At 37.6% G+C, this 20,825-nt stretch overlaps 3 protein-coding genes across 4 annotated transcripts; 2 read left to right on the forward strand and 1 right to left on the reverse strand.

Annotated features, from left to right (window-relative positions):
• Positions 1-1,414: 1,414 nt before the first annotated feature.
• LOC132157642 (protein cornichon homolog 4-like) lies at positions 1,415-3,482 on the reverse strand. 2 transcript variants are annotated; one of them, XM_059566973.1, is made up of 5 exons: positions 3,277-3,482; positions 3,054-3,168; positions 2,133-2,245; positions 1,907-2,047; positions 1,415-1,768 (listed from the first exon to the last, which is right to left on the reverse strand). In XM_059566973.1, exons 1-5 carry the CDS (start codon positions 3,465-3,467, stop codon positions 1,741-1,743), a joined length of 588 nt encoding a protein of 195 aa, XP_059422956.1. In that variant the 5' UTR covers positions 3,468-3,482; the 3' UTR covers positions 1,415-1,740. The 2 variants fall into 2 exon arrangements, with proteins under 2 accessions (XP_059422956.1, XP_059422957.1); XM_059566974.1 differs by having other exon boundaries at positions 3,054-3,122; positions 3,314-3,465.
• Positions 3,483-5,704: 2,222 nt separating this feature from the next.
• Positions 5,705-13,568, forward strand: fez2a (fasciculation and elongation protein zeta 2a). The gene is made up of 7 exons (XM_059567252.1): positions 5,705-6,191; positions 9,236-9,344; positions 9,426-9,542; positions 10,500-10,940; positions 12,266-12,346; positions 12,738-12,813; positions 12,915-13,568. The coding sequence occupies exons 1-7, from the start codon at positions 5,830-5,832 to the stop codon at positions 13,016-13,018; spliced, it is 1,290 nt and encodes a 429-aa protein (XP_059423235.1). The 5' UTR covers positions 5,705-5,829; the 3' UTR covers positions 13,019-13,568.
• Positions 13,569-20,126: 6,558 nt separating this feature from the next.
• LOC132159000 (C-type lectin domain family 3 member A homolog) lies at positions 20,127-20,350 on the forward strand (the record flags this gene model as incomplete). Its single annotated transcript, XM_059568644.1, has 2 exons — positions 20,127-20,219; positions 20,264-20,350. Coding segments are annotated over 2 exons (180 nt in total), but the record flags the coding sequence as incomplete, so codon positions are not given.
• Positions 20,351-20,825: the final 475 nt, after the last annotated feature.

Raw genomic sequence — 20,825 nt, forward strand, 5'->3', positions numbered from 1 at the left:
AATTAAGCTTTGATTTTAAATCAAGAGGCAGCACAGCAAATATACATTTTCATGATTAAAATTTGATGAATCTTGACAACTAAAACAGAAACCGAGAGTAAAACAGAGAGACGCACTAATGTAAATTCTGCAAGAAAATTTGCTTAATTTTCATTAATACATTTAAAAATATCTTAATGGTTCTAAACATTCCCCTCAGTTTCTTTAAACAAAATATCATTTATTTCTTGTGATTTTAGGGTCCAGGTTTTGTGAGATTAACCCCTACATGGATGAGACTTCACTTAAACATCATCAAATATCTGATAAAACTCTGACTTATTCTTGAACATAAAAAGCAGGCGACACAAAAATCAATGATATCCGCTCAAAACAAGCCACTGAAATGTCATTAGCAGGAAGATGTGATTCAGAGGCTGTGATGAACACATTAGTGCTTGTTCTGGTTATTCTAGAGCTCCTTTGAGTCACGCGCCATTCATCTGTAAACAAGTTCACATACACAGACAATGCTTCCAAGACAGACAGTTTACAAAAACATGCAAGTGGATGGGGAAAAAAAAATCATGAAACTTATTAAGAACATGTCCAGCTCATCAAAACAAAAATGATGCTTCTTACATTGACATTTAGACGACAGTTAAGCACATTTTGATTCCAATTTGTCATTATTATTGTACTGCAACAAACAGCAGTTTCTCATTGCTGTAAAAAAAGAAAAGAAAAAAAAAGAAATTGGTAATATATGTGCATCACAGTAATAGTTGTACCCATTTAACTTCTATTTCAAAACAGAACAAGCATTGAGTGTAATAAGAATTAAGAAACAAAAACCTTACATTATTGACAATGTGCTTAATTTTCATTAAAATAATGATATATACCAAAAAGTTTGATCCTAAATAGGCGTCGTTATCTTTACGTAAAACATTTTTTCTTTTGGTTTTGGTGTGTGTGTGAATGTATAGAGGCTTGTTTCTGCCAAGGGATAAAAAAAATTAAACCGTAGTTTATATCTCATAATTCAGACTTTGTATCTTGCAATTCTGAGAAAGAAAGAAAGAAAAAAGTCAATTGTTAGATGTAAACTAGACTTTTTTTCTTGCAATTCCGCAATTGCAAGTTTAGTATTTATTTTTTAATTACATAATTGGAATATTTGCAAATCAGGCTTTTTATCTCACAATGCTGTACGCGAAAAACAATGTTCGAAATGTACAATACGAACTCAATTGTCTGGTGCAATCTTGCAATTCTTAGCGGAAAAAGTGTAACTATGAAATATAAATTCAGAATTATAAAAGATATCAGACTTTGTTTCTCACAAGTCTAAGAATTCAGACTTTTTTTTTTTGCAATTCCGATTTGTCAAGTTTCAACAAAATTCACATATTTCAAAATTTTACATAAAAAAAGTTTACATCACACCAATCTTTCTCAGAATTGCAAGAAAAAAATCAGAATTGTGTGACAGTCAGTGTATCCAGTGGAGAAACTGAGCGTGTTTAGTGTGCAGCTGCTGGTCAAACAGACGTGGAGTGATTCACTGATGCTTCAGCCCTGAGAAGCAGTGCAAGGTTCAGAGAAACCCCAGTGAGGGGCACACACGGGCCTGCGCTGGGGGTTTGGGGTCCGCAGACGAGCTGGGCTGATCTTCTGATTGGGATGCGTGGAGTTTGTTCACAATATGTAAAGGCCAGTTCATGATTTGGCAGTTTGTGTTGTGAAGACAGTTGTGGGTCAGTCGTTGATGAGAGCCAGGATCATGCTGCAAAACACATCAGAGAAAATTATCCTCATTTACACACTCGACGATAACACTACAGCTACTGTTATAGCAGCTCTTCAACACTTCATCTGAACACTGAAACGCTCGTGTGAACTCAGACTGAGAGTTCAGCTTTACCTGTACAGGTAGATGAAGAAGCAGAGGAGGTGGAAGCCCAGTTTGATCATGGCTTCCTTCATGTGGGATTTGAGCTGGCCTCTGTTGTGAATCTCTGTGGGATCGTACACTCCCATGTTCCCCACAGGAACCTTCACGTATCTGTTCACACACAGATCACAGTTAGCTGGAGCGTTCCTCGGGTGTATACACGCAGTGTGAGAGGGGGTGTGATGGGCTGAATCACCTGTAAACGTTCCAGGACGCCACGGGGAAGTTGAGCAGGAACACAAACCAGTGCATGGAGCCCAGCATGAGGAGCATGGCCAGAGCCTGAGCGATCATCTCAGGAACGACCCACTGAACACAAGACCACAGCAAAACACCAGCTCTTTTACACTCAGACAGGAATATACAGACAGCAGTTCCTACGCTAGTTCTGCAAAGTATGTTTTGATTTGCTTCTGAAAATGGAAATGTTCAAGTAACAGCAATGCTGAACTATAAATCATGTTCAGCCACATTCCTGCTGATTCCCTGTCTCTCTCACTTAGATGTCATTTAATCTGAAAAAAAATAAATAAAATAAATACACTACCAGTCAAAACATTAAGATTTTTGTTCGAGCAGTAAATCATCATATTAGAATGATTTCTGAAAATCATGTGACACTGAAGACAAGGAGAAATGATGCTGAAAATACAGCTGCACATCGCAGAAATAAATTACACTTTAAACTATATTCACATAGAAAACAGTTATTTTAAATATTAAAAATATTACTCAATATTACTGTATTTTGAATCAAATATATGTAGGCTTGGTGAGCAGGCAGACTGGTTTTAAATATTAAAAATCTTATTGTTTAAAAACTTGACACTGGTAGTATATATGAAATAATTTGATATGAATGTCCAGTTGCCCTTTGATTTAATGACAGAAACCCTGGAGCTGAGCAAAACCTGACGCTCGTGTCCTCCAGAAACACACACACTGTCTGTGAAGAGTCATGATCAGTCACCAATTCACTTATTCACAGATTCTGCTGCATTTAACGTGTTCAGTGTTTAAGTAAAACAACAACTCAGATGTGTGCTTTCAGATCATTAACCCGGTTGTACATATCTGTTAATGATGTCGAGTAAATGAAGTGTAAAGAAAGCCTCACTTTGTTGAGTTTGGAGCAGCAGGAGCGAGCATTGATGTAATCACACTCCAGATCAGACAGAGTGATGATCTGAGACCGGGTTAGGGAAATAACAAGAACAGAACAGAGGAATACACTAATCATTCATAACAAGAACAGAACAGAGGAATCAAAGACAATTCAGCTTCAGTCAAACACACACTAGACAGATAAACAACCAGCATCTGCCCGCAACACCACAAACCTCATCTTCACTCCGCTCGAGAGTTTATCAAGGATACGAAATACACGGAGAGGAATATTAAAGCACAGCAGTCGACGAGGGATGAAATGAACACGGCCGCCTCCATTTTTGCACTTCCGCTTTCGCTGCTGCCGCTTCCGGTCGTTTCTTCTCGCGCTGCTGAGGCGTCCGTGTCGAGTTACTATCGCCATCTTCCGGAGGAACCGATTCCTGCAACAACACGCTGCTGCCTCACGAGCAGTGCATATACATACGACTAAATCACGAAATTTAATAACAAAACAACTGTAATTGTAATCAGTTACTGAGAAAATGCGTAATTAGCTTACAGTTACTTATGAAAATGTTAACGATTACAAAAGGAGTTACATCTGATTTTTGTTTCCACACACACCCGCATACAGATTTAATTCATTTATTTTATACATTGCAGCAACCGCTCCAATATATGAGACATCAATGTTTCAGGAGTTCAGGACACAGAACGAGAGTTTTGAGCAGTTTAGAGTAGAGCTTGTTGTTTGTCATTTCTCAGATCACAAATGCAGGCATGGTTTTATGTTTACACAGCGCAACACAACGCGTAAAAAGACAGAAAAGTCATTATAATCAGTAATTTTGCCCCACTGGATGCAACAAATGCCTCGTTTGTAATGGGTTTTAATGGTTTTGTCCATCGCAGAACGGTGAGGGGCGTAACATTTCCGCCCTATGCTCGAGGTATTCGGCCAATCACAACACACTGGATAGACCGCTGGCCAATCAGAGTACACCTCGCTTTTCAGAACAATGAGCTTAAACCGCATAAACACATTGCATTACACCAAATACACAAAATAATGTTCTTTTCAGCAATGTCATATGACCCATTTAATTAAAATGAACAAATAAATAAACAAACAAAGGAATAGTTTGCCTTAAATTGTTTTGGACGTGTTTAAACACAAATGTCATCAAGCCAACATATATCCAGTATGTTTTTTGTATTATTTCTGCTTTTTATTTATTAATTAATCTTTTTAGTTAATCTTAACTGTCTTATTCGTCAAATTCTCACTTCACTTCAGATGTTCTCCCTGAAAGGTTCACGACTCATTAAGAAATAGATAAGAAAAAAAGGGAACAGTTAGAGAAAAAACTGATTCGAAGTGACTCGAGAGTCATTTATATGGTGGCCGAGATAACTGAACGCTCTGCAATTTAAGAAAACACATGCAAATTGAAAAAACACCAGCAAATAAAAAAAACCCATCTTCATCAGTTTTACAACACAAGTGCTGCAAATCATCACAACACATGCATATAACGAAATGCGCTGCAAATCATCACAACACCTGCAATTAACAAAAGTGCTGCAAATAGCACTGACCACAATGAAAGTTTCGAGGAAACCTCAAAAAGTGTCGGACCGGCAGGGATTTGATTATCGTGCAGTGGCTACTGGTCAGTGGAGTTGTTGGTGAACTAAAAGGTGAGGTTTTATTTTCATTGTGTTTTTTAAACACCATGATTCCTTTATCTTTGGGATATTATTAGCCTGAATACGCTGAATAATTACATGATTAAATGTAAAACTTTACTTAAGATGGCTAACTTTAATATCCTCAGCTAAATATAAATTCAAGGTTAATGAAAATAAATTTGCAATGCTTTATTAATTGATTCTTAATTTGCATGTGTTGTGAAGTATTTGCAGCGCGTATCGTTGTATGCATGTGTTGTGATGATTTGCAACACTTGTGTTGTCAAACTTATGAAGTTGTTTTCTTCATTTGCTGATGTTTTTTTTTTTTCAATTTGCATGTGTTTTGTGTTGAGCTGTCTCGGCCACCGTACCATTTAGGTCAGTTTTTGTGAACCAATGAAACTGAAAAGATTCGACTCAAAATAAGAGTTCGTTCTTGAATCGGACATCGCTATTCCTTCAAACCTCAACCCTGGAAACTTGAACTTCTATATAAAACATAAAACTAGTATTTCCAAACAGAAAATGCAAGATTTAATTTTTTTTTTTACTTGATCACATAAATAGGATAAATTCAAACATTTATAATAAACACCATTTCATAATTTTAGGCATTCATATTTTTATTTTCATTGCGGTTCAAAAACTATCTTTTAAATATAGCTGTTTATTTGACACGTTATATATATATATATATATATATATATATATATATATATATATACTTACTACTTACTAAATCTTACTATGGTGAAGGCTTCGCTCATGAATATTAATTACGCAAGGCGATGTTCTTTCAATGGGTTTAACCAGATATATTATTATTATTATTCCTTCAAACGTGTGTGGTTTAACTGCAAAACATACATTGCATGACATTTTTGAATAATAATTAGTTTACAATGCTGGACTCTGAAGATTTCTACCAGAGCCGTTGAGAAATTATTATAATTATTATACCTTCAAGCGGGTTTTGTTGAACTTCGGCTGCAAAGCATACGTCGACTGAACTTCATGAATATTAATTAGATTGCACTGCTAGACTCGGAAGGTTTCTACGCAGGCCGAGTATGTTCTAATTAATATTCATGAGCTGTGTTTTCGCCGTAGTAGGCTTCGTCGGAACCGAGCACAGCTCTCCAGTTGCAGTTATGGCGGAGCCTTCATCGCGGCGAGATGATGATGAGTGGGATGATTTCAACGAATTCAAGAGCGGAACGGGGCGGAAGATTCATCTGGAGCGGGCTCGTGTGAACGCAGAAGAGATGTCGCTGCTGCTGGATGGGGTTTCTGTCACCGAGCACGCGTTTGAGACGAGCCCTTACACACAGGACATCATCACACACTTCGACGAGAAGTTACAATTATGCTTCCAAAATGTAAACCCTAAACCGGACGCAATAAATCCAGTTTTGCCGATAAATGAGGATACGAGCCTCAGATGCGATGAGTAAGTAAAGAAAAGCATGCATCAGTGTAATGCAGCACAATGCATTAATGTGCATCATCATCATGGTTGTTATTTTCATCAGTGGACCACTGAAGACATTCTGTCAGTGCAGTGAGTGCACGAGTCAGGACAGGACGCTGGAGTGGAATCAAATATAGTGTATTATGGTTCATCTTGTAAAATGTTCACAGATGATAGACAAGAGTTTCATTATTATTTCAGCGCGTGCCGTGAAGGATCCCTGCATCAGCGGAGGTCACGTGACTGTGGATGTTGTTTACTGTGTCTAGTGTATACAAGCATGATTCATCATGAAGCAGAACTGAAACAGCTGTACACTAATAGTTTATACAAGTCACATGATGAGCAGATTATTGCTGATGTGGAAGTACTTCAAATTACGAAAGTGTGAAAAGGTATTAAAGGTTATAGTAAAGTAGAGGTTTAAAATGATTTATTTTTATATAAAATATATATTTTACAAAATATTTTAGTATCCACTATTCGGGAACTGCTATAAAAAAATGTTATGAAATCAAAGCAATAAGTCTAGTTAAGTTCCAAATTTTAAGTTGATATCACAAAAATTGAGGTTTGAAGGTAGATTTTATTTAGGCATTATATAAAGAAAATTGCTACTGGGTGACACCCAGTATTTTATTTTTCTGTCACAATATTAGTCAATCACAAAAGGATCACGTGACACTGGAGACTGGAGTAATGATGCTGAAAATTCAGTTTTGTTCACAGGAATAAATTACATTTTAAATTAAATTAATGCATTAAGCAGACGCTTTAAGCCTGGTTCACACGGGGTGATTTTTAAATTGTCGGCAGATTTTCCAAACCTGAGAGACCCCACACACGGCGATAAAAAATCACGGGTCTAACAGTTTTGGTCGTACAGTGTGTGGTGTGCAGCCACACGGCAAAATCAACACATCACACACGAACCGATTTGACTCCCGAGCATTCCCAGGTCAGACGGGAAATCTCGCAAAATCCCTCGAGATCAAACGTGACTTCAGAGTAAACAATCATGGAGGACGAAGAGGATGCAGTGGCCATAGTTTGTGCTTTGTTTGTATCCGGAAAAAAACATAAAAAAAAAAAGAAAAGGCGATGGTCAAAGATGTGGAGACAAAGTCCTCCATCTCCGACGTCCACCGGACTTTCTGGTGCGCCATGCCACTGGCTGTTTTGATTTTGTTTCCCGGTACCTCCTCGCCGCCTCGTCACCTTGCTTTCTGATTGGCTACACGCCACAGTCCACAGGCTGCGTGATCGTTTGTCCTCGGGGGACACCACACACGAGAAGAAATCGGGCCAAATAAATCCTACATGTTGGATATCCCCGATTTGAGATCGGAGCGGTTCCGACGTCCTTCCGAGCAGAGGAGAGCAGTCTTAACACCACAAACGGCAGGAATATATGATCAGATTATTTTACGATCCTTAAGATTGTCGGAAGGGGTGAATCGGGGCTAAAATCGGCCTAATTATCCTGCCGTGTGAACCAGGCTTTAAGCTACTTACATTGCATTCAGGCTATCAATTTTTACCTTTCATGTGTTCCCGGGGAAAACCCCCAACCTCGCTTGATAAGCAAATGCTCTACCACGTGAGCTACAGGAACACATTTTAACATACATTCACATAAAGACAATTATTTTAAACAGTAATAATATTTCACAATATAACCATTTTGAGAGAGAGACTTCTTTTTAATTGGTTATCCCCTTACTGGCCCAGATCTTCTGAATGGCATTAAATGTGTTGTTTTATTTTATTTAAATGTGTACCATCCTATTAAAACAATTAGCCCCAAGAAGCCGTGGTTTAGGTGCGTTGTTAGGCAAGACAAGAAGCGGAGATATAATAAAGTGTAATGATATTAATAAAAAAAGTATTCTTCCACCAAACAATGTAGTTCCTCAGAATCAGTTGGGGTTGCAACAAAGTGGTTGCCAAGCAAAACGTAAACAAAGGTTTGTGTTTGTAGAGTAATTTACAAGCGATTCAAATATGCCTGAGCCAATCAGAATCAAGGACTGGAACTGTGCACTTAAAAAAATAAAAAAGGGATACTCCACCCTAAAATTAAAATGTTGTCATTAATCACTTCAATACCATGACTTAGGTGCCCTTGAGCAAGGCATCGAACCCCCAACTGCTCCCTGGGCGCCGCAGCATAAATGGCTGCCCACTGCTCCGGGTGTGTGCTCACAGTGTGTGTGTGTGTGTGTGTTCACTGCTCTGTGTGTGTGCATTTCGGATGGGTTAAACGCAGAGCACAAATTCTGAGTATTGGTCACCATACTTGGCTGAATGTCACGTCACTTTCACTTACCCCCATGTCGTTCCAAAGCTGTAAAAGCTCAGTTCGTCTTCGGAACACAATTGAAGATATTTTGGATGAAAACCTGGAGGCTTGTGACTGTCCCATAGACTGCCCAGTAAATAACAGTGTCAGGGTCCCTAAAAAGTATGAAAAGTCGTCGTTGTCGCTGTTTTATTTCAAATCAAAGCTAAATACACGTGGAAACAGTGCATTCACACGCAGCACGGTGATATGGAGTGACACAGAGGAGACCGTTGACACAGGAGTTATTAAATAAAGTCGTTATTTTTGTTTTCTTTGCTTACAAAAAGTGTCCCCGTCCCTTTATATAACCCAGATTGCACGTCTGATGGCAGATGGAGTATTCTGACAATGACTTTTCATACCTTTCCTGGACCTTGACCCTGTTATTTACTTGGCAGTGAGTGGGACAGTCACAAGCCTCCCGGTTTTCATCCAAAATATTTTCGTCCGAAGATGAACAGAGTTTTTATGGGTTTAGAACGACATGGGGGTAAGTGATTAATTAACATTTCCATTTTAAGGTGGAGTATCCCTTTAAGTGTCACTAAATGTTTTTTCACCAAATGTAAAACATTAGCCAAGTGAATAAGTCTGAAAACATTTTATATCTGCATGCAGTTGAAGGGTTATTGGCTCTTTGTGTCGAGTGTGTGTGGATGACTCGCTCTCCTCCATGCAGGATCTGGAAGGCTCTCACAGATAACTACGGCAGTGTCATGCCGGTGGACTGGAGTCAGTCTAAAGCTCGCTCGCTTCACCTCTCAGCGCTGAGCATTGAGGACAGACCGGTGAGTGTGAGTCTCAAACCTGTGTCCTGCCAGAGACAGCATTCAGCCCGCAGTAACCCTTCCTCTGTCTCGCTCCGTCAGCGGATGGAGAGTGTGAACCTGGACCTGTCTGATGATGAGGACCTGAGGGAGCAGATGGACACACACTCCATCATCGTGTCCTGCATCAGCGAGGAACCGCTGCTCACTGCTGAACAGGTGAGGACCCAACCTTCACTTCATCCACAGTGCTCTACAATCAACCAGGAACCAGAGAACAAGGGACCGCTTCGGCCAAGCAAATGCTTTTGAACTGTAATTAAAAATTGTGTTATTTTTTTTTTAAGAATACAGTAATAATAATTAGTTTAATTCATAGAGTGCCTTTCCATAGCTCATGAACACTTTGCTTTTGAGAACCAACAGGGAAATGAACATCAGTTGAATATTACAAACAATCAGTAAAAGAAAAATACGTAGACATGAATACTTTTTTTAATGCTTAGAAATAATACTTTGATTTACCCAGGATGCAAAGTGACAGTTAAATAACATTAATGATGTGTCAAAAGATTTCAAATAATTGTTCTTTAGAATTTTCTATTCCTCAAAGAATCCTGGAAGGGTGTTACATTTTTAATAAATCGCTTGTAAATTGTGCACTTTTCGTGAATTAGACATGTTTTTGATGACCGAAATTAAATTCATTTTTAAAATGGAATCCAGAAAAATTAAAACAGAAAAAAAGATATTTTAGAAAAATTCAGCCATTTGTATTTTTATGCCAGAATTAAAAAAAAAAAAAGTCATCGCGTCTGTTTAGTGGTGAGATGTGAACTCAGAATTGTGGGATTTAAAGTCTTGAGATGTAAACTATAAACAAAGTCTGAATAGTGAGAGAAAAAAATCACAATTACAAAATAAAAAATTAATTCCGTAAGTATTACGGTTTTCAGAAAAATTATGAAAAACCTGAAATAAAATAAAATGAATTAAAATACAATTATTAAACTAATTTAAAAGACTTGAGTAACGGATACTGAAAATTCTGCTTTGCTGTCTCAGGTGTAAATTACATTTTAAATGATATTGATATACAGTTATTTTAAATTGCAATAATATTTCCCTCATATGTTCACGCGTTGTGTTTTTGATCAAATCTGAATGCATCTTTAGGTGATTGAGGAGCTAGAGGAGCTGATGCAGGACTCCCCAGAGCTGGAATCAGAGCGGATGGCTCCACACTCAGATCTCTCGCTCGTCTCTCACAGCAGCCGGACGGACGAGGAGCGTGAGTACGTCCCTCTGGGGCTCAGCTGTGGGGCTGTGGAGGCGTGTCTGACTCTGAGGTGTGCTCTCTGTGCAGGAGTGAGGCTGATGTCTGCGCTGGAGCTGAACGTCCAGCTGGAGGACGTGGAGACGGCCATACGCAGGTATTCAGAGGAGCTCATCCAGCAGCTGGCCGTCAGAGATGAGCTGGAGTTTGAGAAGGAGGTGAAGAACAGCTTCATCTCGGTACTCATAGACGTACAGAACCGGCAGAAGCTCCACAGAGAGATGCTGAGAAAGAAGAGGAAAGTGAAAAACACGTCTGGATCAGAGAGACTGCCGTCTTCTGTGAGTAGCACGAGTCGCGAGTGTGTTATTTCTAGTGTCATCAAACGATTCATCGCATCCAAAATAAAAGGTTCTGTTTACATAATACATGTGTGTGTACTGTGTTTATTATGTACATATAAATACACACAAATGCATGTATATATTTAAGAAAAATATGTTGTTTATATATTAAATATATTTATATATGATATAAATTCTATGAATATAAATATACAGGTAAAAAGTTTCAAAATATATTATGTGTATGTATTTATATATACATAATAAATATACACACTACACACATATATTATGCAAACAAAAACTTTTATTTTGGATGCAAATAATCGCAAATAATTGTTTGACCGCACTAGGTTTTTTTTTGTTTTTTTTTTGGTCTTGAGTTTGGTCAAAATGTACCTTATTTGTTTTCTCAAGGCAAACCTGTTGCTTTCTCACGCACTGGTCACTTTTGAGATTTTCGGCTTTCAGTGAAGTGGGAAGAAAACATCCAAAATACACTTTAAAAGGGATAATTCACAAAATAATTAAAATTTGGTCATCATTTACTCTCCCTCAAGTTGTTTCAAACCTGTACGAGTTTCCTTCTGTTGTTTCCTAACATTAAAGATATTTTGAAGAATGTTGGAAACCAAACAGTTTCTGGTCCCTAATGACTTCCATAATATATATATAATTTTTTATTTTTATTTTTTTAATTATGGAAGTGAATGGGGACCATCATCTGTTTGATGAGTAAATGATGACAGAATTTAAATTTTTGGGTGAATTATTCTTGGGCGAAGTGTTTATCTTATTGAACAAATTATCAATTTGCATTTTACAGTTTTATTCCTATCTAGATTATGAAGTTTTTTTTTTTTTTTTTTACAGAGGGGTTTGTTCATATATAATTTACATGATTTTATACATATTATTTTTAAAAAACATGTTGATTTTCTGGATGTATTTTCAGATTTGTAGAGTAATAAAATGAGAAAAGCTCTTTTTAGAAATAATTGTCAGATTTTTTACAAATTCCCCTCCGTAAAAACATAACTGGGAAAATGGGAGAGGATTTTTTTAAACCTGGCTTTATCCAGTGTTCAGATTTGTGTTCAGGAAATGTAAGTAAATTAGTGTGTGTTTTAAATATGTAGTGCCTGATTTGCATATTTAAACCTATCATCGACACACACATAGAGCTCATCAACAACGGTTAACTGCGCTTGAGCGTACTTGAGATTTAGTTTGCCGTACTGTATTTGATGAGCTCTGTGTGTGTGTTTATACATCGACTTTCTTTCTGTTCTTTCTCTCTCTCTTCTGTTCTGTGCCTGTAGCGCTTCAGCGTGGAGGGAATCTCTTCTGCCATTCAGAATGGCTTTCGTCACACTTTTGGCAATGTGGGTGGGGAGAAACAGGTGGCTATATCTCTCTCGCTTTCTCTTTTCTGTTCTTCTGGGAGTGTCAGATCTGCTCCTAAAAGACACATCTAATACAGTATCTGCAGAAACCTCGCCAGCTGGATACCTCTTATCTTTTTGGCCATTTATAGGCGTTCTGTCAATCTGGTTACTTAGATGTATTTCATGTAAATGTACCTGTTCAAGTGTAATGTGGCTGCCATAATAGAGATCTTACATTATATACATCTTCACTGTTGTTGCATCACAAAATACTACCGTGATTGCAGAAATCTATCTAAAGAGATTGTACATTTTAAGTAGTTTTTCCAAGACTGTGCAGATGTTTTGAGACTGATCCCATGTCTGTCTGTCATGTTCAGCCCTTCTCGTCTGTGCTTTTATTCAGTACGTAACAACAGTCATCCCTTACGAGAGAAAAGACGGACCGCCGTCACTCCCAGACCTTCAGATCTTCACCAAAAGTGAGACTCGGTGCTTTTATTTAACATGAATACCCTGTTTTCTGTGCTGCAGGTTGTGAGTAGCTTACTTTATACCATTGTTAACATTTCCTTTCCTGCAGTTTTAGAAGCCATGAGAGATGACAACGAGAAAGTCCCAAGCCTCCTCACAGACTACATCCTCAAAGGTAGCAACAGGAACAAAACAGTCAGAATTGCGAGATGATATCTGTGTGTTTTTAAGCTTATTTATGGTGCTTTCTTTTGCACATTTTGATTCAAATTTAGAGATCTGACAGATTACAATTCTGCTGCCTCCTGTTTGCTCTGTTTATTTCTGAATGACACACCACGCTGGTAATGAATAGTGATCGTGTGTACCGTTTGCACACTTAATTGACGCCCTAAGTAATCATCATGAGAAGTGCCCTTAATGTAGAATTGTTATTTTGCTCTGCTCACATTTAAGCTGTTCACTGTCTGCATGGCGTCTTCTCTTCTGTTGCTGTGAGGTTTGTAAGAGATGTCGTTACTGAGTAATGATGAGCATGTAGATCACACTGTGTCTGTGTTTGCTGTATAATGTGTCGACCTGCCGTGGCAATAGCAACAGATAGCCTTCACTGCTGAGTGACTGAGACTACGTCCACACGAACCAGAGCTTTCCCTATCCGATCTTTTTTATTCCCTCCTCTCAAGAAATATCTGTGTCCACACGAAACCACAAAACTGACACAAAACAATATAGTATACAAGCCAGACCAGCAGGTGGCGCTGTAATTCTGCCACAGATATACACTAAAAACACAGAAGAAGACTTGTACTATGCGCATAAATCTTGCAGGCAGTATACAAACCAACTTGGAACAATATAGTTATTAATCTGTGTTAATGTTAGTTAAAAAAAAACAATCGTTCAGTGTTTGTTCATATTTTTGTTGCTGTTACGTGACGTAGCGGTGTCTGACTAGGGGCGAGACGTGGGCTTATGAGGTCATCGTTTCAGAAAATATACGGATGTCCAGATGAAAAACCAGGGGGGCAGGGTTTCATATTTTATTGAAGCACCCCCGGGGGCCGCCGTTGGCTAGCAGACCCCCACCTGCTGTTAGCATTCCTTTGACTCCCATTCATTTTGGCGTCACTTTGACAGCGTATAACTTTACCTCTGAGGCGTTTAAAGACTCCATTTGTCCATTAATTATTTCTAAAGAAATGTATAAAAGGCTCCATTACCTTGTATCTTACGTTATGGTCCCGTAGAAGCAGTTTTTGTAAAAAATAGGCTAACGATTGAGTCATGAGAAATTACCGTATGGACAGGAGGAGAAGCTCGCAGGCAATCTTTTACTGTCTATGAGGCTATCGGGGGAACGCGGAGGCATAAAGTCAAGGGAGATAATTAATCAGAATACTTACCAAAATTTGCTCCTGTTCACGCTCGCCCTCTCTGCAAGATTCGGTGGGTGATTCAGAATTCTCTTGGCACAGCGGTTAGAAGACTTACAGGTTGCTCACGTGACATCTACGTCATCAAGCTCAGTTTGAGTCTGCGCAGTACGCTCGACCCCCAGGAAGTGTGTGCTTCTAATCGACTTCACTTGTCTCCGTTGAATCCAATGGCGTCGCTGCGTCCATTTCTTTTACTGTCTATGCGAAAAACACGAGGGCGCGTTTTCAGATGTATCCAATCTGGGACCATTCTGAGTTTAAAAAAATATCAGTTTTACTCTCCCAAAACACCGGATCCGTGTGGACTGGGCCTTACAGTCGCTGTTATCAGTGAACCCCTGCGTGAGTCAGTTTAGTCTCTCTTTAGTGGCCCAACACATGTCCAAGGACAAGAATTATGTATATGACTTCTATATACACTACTGTTCATAAGAAGTCTCTTCTTCTCACCAAGGCTACGATTTTAATCAAAATACAAGTAATATTGTGAAGTATTATTAGTATTTAAAATAACTGTATTTTGTGTTACTATAATGTAAATGTAATTTATATCAATTACCTTTTAACATACATTCACATAGGATTAGCTATTTTAAATTGTAAAAATATTTCACGGTTTTTACTGCATTTTTTTAATCAAATAAATGCAGCTTTGGTGAGTCTTCTTTCAAAAACATATTATTCCAATAATAATTCCAAACCTTCGACCAGTAATGTAGAATTGAGAAGTGTGTTTTTCAGAAGTGTGCTTGAATTGTAGCATCTCTACCTTTTATAGTGTTTTTGGATTTTTTTATAGGATCTTGACAAACACGGTGACTGTAAACTGTTGCATTGGGACAAAAGCAGTTTTCAGAAAATCTCCTTTACTATAACACATAAGCAGACACTCATCTGATGATTCTGATCATGGTTTCTCGTTTACAGTGCTCTGTCCCACGTAGAGAGAGGGGTGGTCTCTGCAGCGTCCCTGGAGGGAGTTACTCACTGTGTCCCTCAGATGTGTCCTTCTTCTCACTGCATGATGTGTGTTCGACTTCAGCTGCGGGACTCAGTTCTTCTGTACTGATGTTTTCAGAGTTTTCAGCGTTTGTGTGACTGGGGGAAAAATCCAGATCTGGACTGTAGGACTTGTCTCAGTGTAAATCTCCACCTTATTTTGCGGCTTAGAAAGCTCATTTCTGTGAATGTGAGACTTCTGATTCATTAGCAGCTATAGGTACATACAGTATATACAAGAATAACAACATGCAGGAAACAGTAAAACTACTTGCACTACAATCCAGTATATTTTAATTTTAGAGCGTGATAATAAAATCTAATGAGAACAAATACCAGTTTGAAATATCAAGCAGCATACTAGACTGCTATAAGGGCTAAAAGAGCAGGACATGAATGACAGCGGAAGCCTCAACAGCTGCATCTGTTCCTACAGTAAAAATAAGGTGGACTGAACAGTATTAATGTACTAATGTCACGTCAGAGAGAGATGTGGCTTAGCAAAGTTAATGTATGATCTAAATCAGTGGTTCTCAACTGGTGGGTCACAACCCCAATATTTATCTGCAGGCCTGTTCTCTTAAATTCATAGAATACAAATTAATAAAAAGTAATTAAAATAGCATACAAATTATGTTACTTAGACACACTATATGTGACACTTTTGCTCATATCATATTAATAATTGGACATATTGCGTGTGTGTGTGTCAGATCTTCTATCCATGCCTTGAACATTAAGAGGGAGCAATTTTATTTTTTATAATAAAGCATCAAAAAATAGAATATGTTAATTCTATTTGGGAAGGAATCAGCTTTAACTATTTGCGAATACTATTTAAAACACATGCACTATAATTTGTTGAAAACACAACGTTCTTGTCTCGTCACATTCAGTACATTAATCATGTAAATGATACCATATTTTCAATTTAAAATGGCCATATTTACAAAAACAAAGTTGAGTAGTTCGTATCCCTGGATATTATTGTCGTTTAACATTTCTATCGTAAAAGAGTTAAGATATTAAATGCTTGGTACCTCTATGCTTCTGTGAACTTTGATTTGATTGGCCAACGCAGTCATTTTAAAACTTTTTTGTCATCCTAACTAGTGATGCACTGATCATGATTTGTAATGGTTGATTCTGATACTGTTTTTTTTTTAAAAAGCAAACTAGCCGATGCCGATACCTGATTTTTTTTTTCTTTAGGCAACAAACAAGAAAGAAGGAAAGTATACATAAACAATGTTTATTTGGTATTTAATAGGTCAAACTGGCTTTTGGCTATTGAAAATAACTCACTGTAGCTATTGAAATTAACGGTAGTAACTGCGCAGTAAGTAGCCTACATTCAATACGAACATAAGGGCTTTTCGCACCGCAGGAACCTTGTCACAGTATCAGAACTAATTGTGGAACTACCCACTTTTGGGCGTTTTCGCACTGCAATTTTAGTACCGGACTGCCTTTTCTAGAAGTAAATTAGCTCCTACTCCGGAGCAGGGTCTAACCAGCTCAACTTTTACTTACCGTGACGGAAGTAGACATTGATTGGCCAAACCCAGTCAAAAACGCCCTCACCCACCATAATTTAAAATGCCATGTAAACATTGCGTCAACTTATTCAAATATCAAAAACAAGCGGATTTGCTGATTGCACATTTTAAGCAAAAACCATCCGGTTTTGATTTATGACCGGTCAACCGATGCATCCCTAATCCTAACAACAAACAAGAATTTACAATAATAGGGGGACAATTTGTCCATTTCTGTCTTTGGTGGTTACAGTCCTGGTAGCAAACCCAGCTGAGAACCGCTGATGTAAAGCATGCCGTATAATTGTTCCAATCCTAAGGATTGATTAGTTGTCCTGTAATGTGTGCACTTACTGTTCTTTTAAACGTGTGTTGTTTTGCTCAGATTGATTGACCTCCATCCAGCGAGTGAATTAGCTGATGATGCCTTACATAACTAAACATCTATTCACTCGCATCCAGCTGAGCTTTACTCCAGTGACTGTACTGTTACGGTTGTGTGTTTGAATCTATGCATGGACTTGAGTGAAACCGACGGATCGGAGCATATCTTCATGACTTCAGACACATTGAGCCTTAAACAAATGAATAAATCTACATGCTGGCGAGATTGTGTCACAATGCCAGGGCTTGACTGTAAGATCTGCTTGTGTGTCTGTTTAATGAATCGTTCACCCACCTTTGTTTCTTCATCAGAACAGATCTGGACCATCACTTGCTCATCAATGGATGCTCTGCAGTGAATGGGTGCCGTCAGAATGAGTCTAAACAGCTGATAAAAACATCACAAGTAATCCACAGCACTCCAGTCCATCAGTTTATTCAATTTAATATAATTTAAGTTTATTTGTATAGCACTTTTCACGATGCAATTCGTTGCAAAGCAGCTTTCCAGGAAATTAAGTTTCTACAATATATTTAGTAGTAGTTTATCAGTGGTGACTGTCAAGTTGATGTACATAAGGCAAAAATGTACGATACAATTCAGTTAAAGACGTAATCATACAGATGATGAACACTATTAACAGCAATGATTATATGTCGCAATCAAACTTGTAGCAAGATTTGGTAGTTCTGCGTGGCATTAAGCTTTTCAGCTTCAAACTGTTGCTTCTGGCCAAAATCTTCTATCCAAAACTATTGTTTTCTCCAGTGAACAAATCTATTCTGACGGCACCCATTCACTGCAGAGGATCCATTGATGAGCAAATAATGCAGTGACACATCTCTCCAAATCTGTTTCCATCTTGGATATTCCGAGGGTGAGTAAATTCTCAGCAAATTGAAATGTTTTGGGTGAGCTTTTCTTTAGATTGGTCTCCTAACCAGACAGTAATCAGTTGTCAGTCATTTCAGAGGTTTAGTTTGTTCTTTGTTAACAATGAGCGGTGACTAATAATGTGTCTAACAGTTTTGTATATGTATAAATTATGGCAATTTATGTTTCTTACTTTCATTGATTCTTTTTTCAAAGCAAAAATTAAAATATATATTTAAAAAATGTTGAGCTGTTTCTCATTCTTTTTTGCTTTAATAATAATAATAAAAATCAGTATTTGCTAGGACAAATCAGTATTTGATAACCGGACTTCCACAGTATATTTTCCCATGCTATGGGGTATTTAACAGATATAACATCTGTTTGAATACCAATATTTTAAAAATATCTTCCGTGTTCAGCAGAATTTAGAAATTCATGCAGGTTTGGAGCAATTCTGACTCAAATAATGACAAAATTGTAATTTTTGGGTGAACTATGCCTTCAAGTCGATATAAAGTCGGTCTGTAAGCACACACATTCAAGTAGAAAAGTACATTGTTCCAGCATTATTTCCAGGAAGAAATATTCAGAGCAATGCAGGGGATGTGTATGTATTTCCACCACTGAATAAAAAATGTAAAAGTGGTTATTGTGACTTTATATTTCACAATTCTGTCTTTTTTCTTGCAATTCCGACGTTATCACACGCAGTTGTGAGTTATAAAGTAAAAATTGCATGATATAAACTCACAATTGCGAGTTGAAGTCACATTTTGAGGAGGGGAAGAAACTGATATGTGTTCCTGGAGCACAAAAGCAGTCTGAAGTCTCTGGGGTATATTTGTAGCGATAGCCCAAAAAAAAACATTGTATGGATCAAAATGATAGATTTTTCTTTTATGCCGAAAATCATTAGGATATTAAGTAAAGATCATGTTCCATTAAGATATTTTGTAAATTCCCTACCGTAAATATATCAAAACTTTATTTTAGTTGAGTAATATGCATTGCTAAGAATTAATTCGGACAACCTTTTTCTCAATATTTAGATTTTTTTTGCACCCTCAGATTGTCAAATAATTGTATCTCTGCCAAATATTGGCCAATCCTAATAAACCATACATCAATGGAAAGATGATTTATTGAGCTTTCAGAGAATTTCAGAAAATTGACACTTAAAACTAGTTTTGTGTTCCAGGTTCACGTTCTCAGAATTGTGAGTTTATATATCACACAATTATGACTTTTTAACTCGCAATCGCAAGTTTATATCATGCGTTTCTGAGAAAAAAAGTCAGAATTGTGAGATAAAAATTCACAATATACCTTTTTTTTCAGTGAGGTAAACTGGCTTCCATAGATGTTGTCACAGTGGGAGTCTGTCATTAAAACAACCTATTATAGGCTTTTCAGCTAAATCTAAAGAGTTAAAACGATTATATAACACAATCGAATTTTGTTTTTAGGATGAAGTTCTATACTCGTTTCCCAGAAGTCCTTCTGCTCAGCAAAGCTGTATATGTTTGACTACAAACACAATAAAAACAGTAAAATTGTGAAATATTATAATTACAGCAGTGCAAAGAATAAAACGACAACAATAATACATATAATTATTACTGGTAATTAATAACTGTAATAAGAAGCCACTGATACAATGATGTGTAATTATGCAATGCAAAACAAGGCAATACTACATAATAATAACTGATCCATACTACTGTAAAATAATGTCGCCCAGAAGGCCAGAATAAGGCTAGCTGCTCTGTTGAAGACGCTGGTGAATGAGAATCATCTGTTATGCAGCTGATGAAGGGCAGGTTCACTTCAGTTTCCTATTTACTTTATTTTTGCCCTTTAAGTAAATACATTCATTTTCGTAGTTGAAATATGTTCATTTAAATATTAAAAGTATAGATGTGTGCTAAGAAACGTTGTTGATGTACTTGCTCCAGGAAAACATTCTCTCTTCTCTCTGAGACATGAGGTGCGTGCATTTTAGTGTCTGCTGTGTGTGAGGCACAGCTGACGTGGTCTAAACTAATCCTAAACGTATTACTTTTCTTCCCTCTTCATTTTGCTTAAAAGTCTTCAAGATCCCAGGTAAGTGTTTTCTCGTGGACACGACGAAGAAGAGCTTTCACACTGCAAACGATGACTGCATTGCTAAAGGAGGGCGAGAATGATCTCACAGATACACTTCAGGCTCTGGGAATCACAGATCACCCATCATCCCATCCTGTCCACGGCCAACGGGAAGTGGCTCGACGAGGAAAAGGCATCTGTCTGTCAGTTCAACATCATCTAAGCTTCCTGCTACAGAACAACATTAGACATTTTCAGTAGAATGTGAGGCAAAAATTTCAGTTAAAGGTACAATATGGAAGATTTTTGCTTTAAAATATCTTAAAACCACTAGAACAATGTTATATATTTTGTTGACTTGTGTACTTACATTATCACAAATATTTCCAACATCTAAATCAAGAGAAATAGACAGTTTAAACCGGTGAAATGGTCCGTGTCTTTGCGTCGCATGACAGTGGTGCACACATCCATGCAACCCTTGTTGATGGTGGTGAATACAACATATCCCATGATTCAACGCTCTGTCACAGCGTCTTCAAGCTTTATCTTAGTTGTTATTTTGAATAAGCATGGTCTAGTGGCAAAACTTTCGTTGCATCCCAAAGAAAGGAAGGCTTCCCCTCTATATAGTATGCACAAAAACAGTAAGTCCAAATTCATAGTAGTATTCGAAAAACATTAGGTGTAAAGTATCT

This window comes from Carassius carassius, chromosome 15 (genome assembly GCF_963082965.1).
Source record: "Carassius carassius chromosome 15, fCarCar2.1, whole genome shotgun sequence".
NCBI lineage: Eukaryota > Metazoa > Chordata > Actinopteri > Cypriniformes > Cyprinidae > Carassius > Carassius carassius.